Source organism: Habropoda laboriosa, unplaced genomic scaffold (genome assembly GCF_001263275.1).
Source record: "Habropoda laboriosa isolate 0110345459 unplaced genomic scaffold, ASM126327v1 scaffold207, whole genome shotgun sequence".
In the NCBI taxonomy this organism is placed as follows: Eukaryota; Metazoa; Arthropoda; class Insecta; order Hymenoptera; family Apidae; genus Habropoda; species Habropoda laboriosa.
Genome location: NW_017100397.1, coordinates 491,823 through 499,588, shown reverse-complemented (window position 1 = coordinate 499,588; position 7,766 = coordinate 491,823). Strand labels below are relative to the sequence as shown.

The following is a 7,766-nucleotide window of genomic DNA, read 5'->3' as shown; positions in this document are numbered from 1 at the left end:
TACAATTTTTCCAAAAAAAAAAAAAAAAGATATTCCAAAGAATTTAAGAAATATAAAACAAAAGGATCTATTTCCACTCTTATGCGACAAAAATACAGAAAGAGAGAGGTGGAAGAGATAAAAGAAAAGGGGGGGAGCGTAGATGGAGAATGGTGAAAAGTGGACTAATTCGAGGGTCGTGTTTGTGTCCACCACAGGGGGATCTCCGAGAAATCCTGACGTCTGATCGCTATACGGTAAACCGGTGCGTCACGAGGAACCGAGAAAGCAAGAATGCTCGATGTTAGCCCCATTATAAGAACTATACCCACTACTACTACTACTATACATATATATATATATATTATATGTGTTAGCATTTCGATGTTGCATCTCTGGAATCACTGTTTTATACGAAGCAATATATGTATATACATAGTATATATGTATTATGCGACAATTATTATAAATAGATATGTATATATGTGTGTATTATTCCTTCTTTTATTTTTATATTTTGTTGGTTGCCGGTGAAAATAGATGTATGTATATGTGTATATTTATAATAATTGTTGCGCCAGTGTTCACTGTATAGCCGCCTGCAGCTGTGTGCACGATTGTTCGCGCAAATGCTGTCTTTGGTAGGCGAGCTGATGATTTCTTTTTTCTTTCTGAAAATTATTCTTTTCATTTTGAACGTCGAGAGTGACACTATCGAATTCCCAGATCTACAAATTATCAAGTTGGAATTCCTAGACTTTCGTACTTTCCAGCTTTGGAATTCCAAAATTTCCGAATTTGTATGCTCTGGAATTCCCAAATTAGTTCAATGATTCAATTTCTGATCGACCGGGAGGAATTTTCGAGGAAATTGAATCAGCTGAATGTTTGATGTAGTTGAAAGGTGCAAAAAAAGAAAAAGCAAAGGAGAAATAGACTTTTTGGTTTTAGTTTTTTTCTTTTCTCGTTCGTCTTACGTGTCCGTTGAACACCATCGATGGAGCTTGCGCTTTCAGACATACGATACACGTTAGAGGAAACCTTTTCAGTAAGTGGAAAAACGAGTTTTTTTTTACGAAAAAGAAAAAAGATCAGGAATTTTTCACTGTGCTTTATCTCGCGGAAAATGTGAAAGAAATGTTTTCCTAGGATTTTTTCAACAAACACGTCCGGATGTTTCTGAGTAGACACGGACGATCGATGTCAGACCTCAGTAGAACCACTCAGCGTTATACGTGACGTGTCTGACTTATGACTGACCCTTTCTACTGACACGTTGAAATCCACCATACTTCTGACGAATTTTATTCTTTACGTTCCTTCTGTATTCTTCGCAGGTATCTTAGAGAATTCCTCGATCGTTGTAAATATCAAAAAATTGCGGAAATAACCTTTTGCAGTATGTTGTCATTTCAGGGATGAATAATTATACTCTTTTGAATTTTTTCAACGATATGCAGTATGTCCGGTTTATCTCAGAACACCGAAATATCTCGAAAACTACAGGCGATATAAAAAAATATTTCCCGCGCAATTTGGTCGAAAATTGTAGCGCATAGAGGTCGACATATTGCTCTGATGTTCTCTTGACCTTGCAACGAGCTTGCAAAGCCCTGTATAGGTCATGTTTAAGTTTTTAAATGGAAGCGTATATCTTTGATTATGTTTTCTTGTAGCTGACATCGAGTCGTTTTCAGAACACCGCGTATTTGCGGTTTTTGCGTAAATTATTATCGAGATATTAGCTTCCGAGTTTTACATGTTAGCATCTTCATCTTTCTCCGCGGTGCGCACCAAGCAACGCCAGTGCCGGCGGCATGCAAAACTTAGAAGCTGATATCTCGATAATAATTTACGCAAAAGCCATGCAATATTTTGAAAACGACTCAATGCCAGCTACACGTTTCCATTGAAAAACTTAAACGTGACCTTTATACAGGGCATTTCAAGATCATTGCAACTGTACTGTCGTCCACTGTACGCTACAACTTTCGTCCGAAATATGATTTTCGTATCGTTTGCAGTTTTCGAGATACTTCTGTGCTCTGAGATGAACCGGACATACCGTATGTATACGATGATTTTTTCTTATTCGCTCTAACGAGAAGTACACCATTGAATTTCTACCATTTTCGCGTTACACCAAAACGGCCAAATGAAACCTGAAGCAAACCCCCCCTCTAAACCACGAACCCCACCAAAACCCAACCGAAACTAACCAAATCGATAATTCTCTAACGAAAACTGGTGTTTTTGTATGCCTCTGTAACGGAAATAAGTACACTCTGCGATAATCCTGTTCACCTGTGTATGTATAGTACTATATGTGTATAATATCTATATATGTATATTTTTGTCACGCCCCCGTTTGCCTGTCCGTCTGACTGACCTGTCTGTTGTCAAAATTATCATATGAAGTAATCGAAAGTTTAGTTAATCAGCCCCATTATCCCCAGGTGTTATTAATGAATTGTTAATAAGAAAGAAAAGTTTGTCGAGCCTTTTTGAAAGTCGGGAAATTGAGAATCGTCCAGAAGTATGTATGATTCGGGGCTTGGAAATGGACAGACAGACAGACAGACAGACGGATGGCATTTTTTGCTAACTGTGTAGTACTGGTTCTACCTGGTAAGCTAGCTGTCGCTGTCTGTCTGTCTGTCTGTTTGTCTGTCTGTCCGCCCACCCTGTTACACCCACCTGTTCACGTATTACTATTTTTAAAGGTACAGCCCCGAGTTGTGGGGAGAGGGTGGAAATTTTGGAAGCTTTGGAATTCTTAAGTTTACAAACATTCAGATTTCGAAAGTTTTGGATTTCCATGATTTTCGAGTTTACGAAGCTTCGAATTTCCAAAATTTCCCAGTTCTCAAGCTTTTGCATTCCCAAAGTACCGCGTTCGCGAAGCTTCGAATTTCCCACGTTTCTGAATCCGCAAGCTTTGAAATTAGCGAGTTTCCGAATTCTCAAGCTCTAAAAACCAGAGCAACGATCCCTCGCTCCGAATAATCGAGACTGTACCTTCTTGAACCGTGCACACCATTATATATTATCTCTGATTTCTCACTCACTGTCACACGGCCAATGCTCTGGGTATGTCGTATGCTGGATGGATTAATTGATTAATTAATTAATTCATTAACTTGATTGATTGATTGATCGATTCAAATTAATTTTCGAAACCTTTGATTGAGACATGACTTGACTTGTTATTGCTCTATTACTACTACTACCACTACTACTACTATTACTACTATACTACTCTCTTTCTTTCTCTCTCTCTCTTTCTCTCTCTCTCTACCTCTCTCTCTCTACCTGTCTCTCTACCTCTCTTTCTCTCTCTCCGTACGATACTACCTATATACATATATATATATATTCTATTGTTGTTGCGATGTTGGTGTTGTTGTTTCTGAACCGTATACATATATATATATACATACATACATACATATATATTAAAACAAATATATATGTATATCCATTGTATTGATGTATTCTATTTATATATACATATCTATATGTATATATACATACATGTATATAACCACATGTTGCGTGAATATACGTGTGCGTGAGCTCGAGCAGTTTTTAAGATAAAAAAGATAGAGAATGAAAATGTATTACTTTCGAAAAATGTCTAGATTGTACACTTTAACATGTAGACGCCCGCGCACACGCACACTGGTATACAAATACATGTACATTTCAGCCAGCCAGCCTTACGCTTGGAGTGCCTTATATGTATATATATATACATATATATTTAACACGATCGTTATAGTTGGTCGAGAGCCCCCCTTCCCCCAAAGAAGTACCACTAAAACCACCCCCTAACAGACTCGCGGCTGCAATCGTTACCTCTGTTTGCTCCCTCTTCCGCTAAGCTCCCGCGACGCTGGCAGACCAACTTTACTAACATTCTCCGCATTAACAATTACCATTTACCGACGAACGTACAACCGCATTTGCCAAAGTCTGGCATGCGCAATTCCCGAAATCTCAAGCCTCTTCGGTGTCTAGGGCAATGTCTCAGGAATAGGAATTAAGCGGACTGTAGATCAGAGGATATGAATTTTTCAAGGAATACAAGCAGAACAAATGTAGCATAGAAGTTAGAATTATTCTGAAAAATAGACGGAGCAATTTATCAGAAAAGTAACAAAATTCTATTTCCGTGGGAAATCTGATTGTATTGTTTGTCTACATCTTCAGCAAATTGTTTCAAAATCTCTCTGGAGCCTTCGAAAGATTGTTCAGAAAATAGAAAAGGTGTAACTTGGCAGGGAAAGTATATTTATCGGGAAGATAATCAGGGAAAATCAGATTCTAAAATTTCTCAAAATTCTCAGAAAATTATTTCGATAATTTGAAGAAGAGATTTGATAGAGATGAAATTTTAAAGTTTTTCTGAATTCGAAGAAGGAACTATTGTGAGAAATACTCGAAAGAATTGGTTAAAACAATAGAGAAGCCAACGTTAATGATCAATAGCCATGGAAGGGGGCATTAAATGGAGTCGATTGCAAAGGAGCAGGAGGGGGTGGTTTAGCCGTGGGTCAGGCGATCCAAACAGAGGATGACAGTGGTGAATTATGTTTCAGGATTGCACTCACCGCACGAAGGACTGGCCGGTGGTTCCGGTCAAAGTATGTCCGGGCTCGCGTACTACCAGCCGGAGCACCCTGCCTCCACAGGGGTGGTGAAGTACCCCGAGAACGGTCACGATACATTGTCAGATTTCGTGACGTTCGTCTGCCAGGAGGCGGAGAATACACAGCAACTGCCCCAGGTAGCTTCCGGATCCTTTTTAAACCCGCCACCTTGTCCTCGTTCCAAACGAGAATATACGTTCTTCCAATTTAAAGATGTTATTCGAATATATATTTCACATTATTGGATCTTTGATTTACGTAGGGTCGATGTATTGGTAACAGGTGTAAATTTGTTATTAAAAATAGGAGTATATGGATTTAAGAAGTTTTAAGGACACAGTTAACCCTTTGCACACCATAAGATTAATAGTGAAATTTCTGAGAATCCAAAGTTTTGTTTTGACAAAGAAAAATGAAGGGATAAATTTACTTATTTCTATTTCTTCTACTGATTTGCATTATTTTGACAATATAAAAACACCTGAATTTTACATTTTAAAGTTCTCCGTGTCGCCATAACAGCGCCATTGGAGTGCAAAGGGTTAATATTACACTTATATGGAGAATATGTGCAATTATGGTGAACAAGTGGAGACTTTGCGAAGATAAAAGATGTTCGATAATGTGATACATTGTGTTATCAGTTTTGCTTTTACATGAACGTTCACATTTTTTTTTTAAGTATCCTGTATTTGTACCTAATGTTTGATTTATGCAGGACCAATTGGTACCAAGATAGAATTTTTATCAGAAAGTTGCATTTGGTGGATGTAACAATAATAACTGCTAAAGAGGATTGAACCAGGTGATGTATGGTTAGATGTATTTGGAGAACGTTTTCCCGAAAGAATTAAAGGGGACAAGGGGCGGTTCTCTGCGACCTGCATCGTCAGGCGTGTTCCAATCGCCCTGGATTTTTCGAAATTCGTTAAGAAAACGATCGGTAAAATTGCTGTTGTTTAATATGAAATTGAAAACTGTGGGGATAGCTTAGAATCAAAATTTATAGCGAAAGATTGCTTTCAACCCCTCGTTTGCGATATAAAGTCACTCCTAAATCTCTTCAAACTCATCCTATTCTAAACATCGTTCCATTGAAATGAGAAAAACTTCTATTTCCAATTCATCTGACACAAGCATCGAAAGAAAATCCAAATACACAAAGCCATCCAAAAAACCCTGAAAGCCTTCGTAAGATTACGCTGTCCCTCCGAAAACACTTCAACCAATTAAAAAAAAAGGAAGAAAAAATTCATATCACTTCGAATGTCCATTTGCACACAAACGAGGGGTCCATCGCCACGAAGTCTGAGAAAAGTTAAAGGAGAATGAAAGGATAAATAAATTTTACGATGGAGGGCTGAAAAAGTGGCTGGGATAAGTTGTAAGAAAACGGGGTGAATGGATCACGCGCGGGTCGACGATGTTGATCGGTGGGTGTGTGGTATTTCCAGGCGCAGCTAGCCGGACCCCGCACTGGCATACAAAAGTTCTCACAGTATTATCCGAGTTCGATGCTGCCGCCGCCGCCACCCGCACCGATGGCGAGGCCGGTCGCCATTATAAGGTCGACAGGCGAGCTGACGGCCGCGAGCTCGAACTCGCCCCCCACCTCTTCGACCTCACCTACAGACCCAGCCGAACTGGCGCCCAATCAGGAGCAAATGGCCGCCGCCGCGGCGGTGGGACTGGTCAGTTCCGGTTGCCAGAGCTCCGTCGATCCAGCCGGAAGGAAGAGCCCCGCGAGGATCCTCGTAACAGCGCCGCACACCAGCCGGGAGTACACGTTTGCTCACTTTCACTCTCAACCTGGACAGGTGTGTGCTTCGTTTCTCTTTCTTCTTGTCCTTTCTTGGGATTTTCAGTTAAAGTTTAGAACTTTTTCTGTCCTTACTTTCTTCAATTTATCGCTTTTGGTTCTTTCCGTTTTGTTCACAGCAAATATTCACGTATCCTACCATCAGCTCGATGTCAGGGGTGATCTCCCCAACGAATCTCTCCCTATTCTCATCGCCAGTTTCGGTGACGAGGCCAGTAGCCACTCAGAGATCGGTATCTAACGTGCCACCTCGTTGGAACACGGCACCGTTCATTAATTTAGAGGACGATTATAATATGATCGCACCGATCATCACTGGCACTGCCAGCGAGCCGCCTTCCGCCATGGACGAAGGTCAGTAACATTATCTAGGATTGTGATCTAAAACAGTTTTCATATTGCTCCGAGACCTTTCAATCTCAACAACCTCCAACTCAAACTTCACGTTATCCTCCTTCCAAATCTCCTAACCAAACCTCCTTCTATCATTCCAGAACGATACTTCCACCCAGTGCACACGAGCAGCGTGGTGGACAAAAGCGGCGCTGGTAACCTAATGGGCACAGATCTTGGTGTAGCCACGGATCCAACCTCTCACCATCACCAACAACAACCTCAACAGCCTCAGCAGCAACAACAGCAGTCACAACAACAGCAACAACAAACACAACAGCAGCAACAGCAGCAGCAGCAACAAGTGATGCAGGATAAGAGCGGCCGACCAAAGTCTCCTCCGTGACACTGGAGGCTTAGAGCGGAAAGCGTCGAGAAGCTCGCATGTTCCACGGGGTCGTTACTCACCGGCGCGTACGATAATTACTCTGAGCCGGAGGGGAATCGCCAGGATTCCCCGTGTCGTGTTCAGCTTCGCGACCTAAGCCTGCGGAGAATCGAGTGCCTGAGAGTCTGATCGTTAGTTTAAGACGGGAGCAGCGTCGAGGGATGATCGTGTGAGCCGCTTCCGGCGTAACAGGGCCCATCCGCCATTATGGTACCGCTCCAGTAACGAGCAACCAGGGTTAGGCCCTGGCTTCGCGATCTCTTTGCGGAGCTCGATTTTCAACCTTCTGGACTACTGTGCCTTTTTATGCTTCCTTTTTCCTTTGAATCGTTTTTTCTTAATGTTTACGTTTCAGAAACATGGGGACTCTTAGTATATCGATGCCTTGAAATCTTTAATTTTTCATTTCTTTGACACTTTACTTACTGTACTCTTTGGAAAGTTTGGTTGTGCCTTTGAGAAGTGTATCTTGATTTGGCGAAAATTGGAACCATTTGCAATGTATTTTTCACAGCTTGGTACTTTGAGAATTTCT

General features: G+C 41.0%; 1 protein-coding gene across 8 annotated transcripts in view; it reads left to right on the top strand.

The window, feature by feature from the left end:
* Nucleotides 1-7,515, top strand: part of LOC108575260 (nuclear factor 1 X-type) — an 87,769-nt gene extending 80,254 nt beyond the window's left edge. For 6 of the 8 annotated variants that reach the window (XM_017938012.1, XM_017938010.1, XM_017938004.1 and 3 more), the window contains 4 exons: nt 4,581-4,768; nt 6,086-6,448; nt 6,570-6,804; nt 6,945-7,515. In XM_017938012.1, coding sequence (XP_017793501.1) covers nt 4,581-4,768; nt 6,086-6,448; nt 6,570-6,804; nt 6,945-7,189 — 1,031 coding nt within the window. In that variant the 3' untranslated portion in view covers nt 7,190-7,515. The remainder of the gene's footprint in view (nt 1-4,580; nt 4,769-6,085; nt 6,449-6,569; nt 6,805-6,944) is intronic. The other 2 variants (XM_017938006.1, XM_017938005.1) reach the window with 2 other exon arrangements.
* The last annotated feature ends 251 nt before the right edge of the window (nt 7,516-7,766 follow it).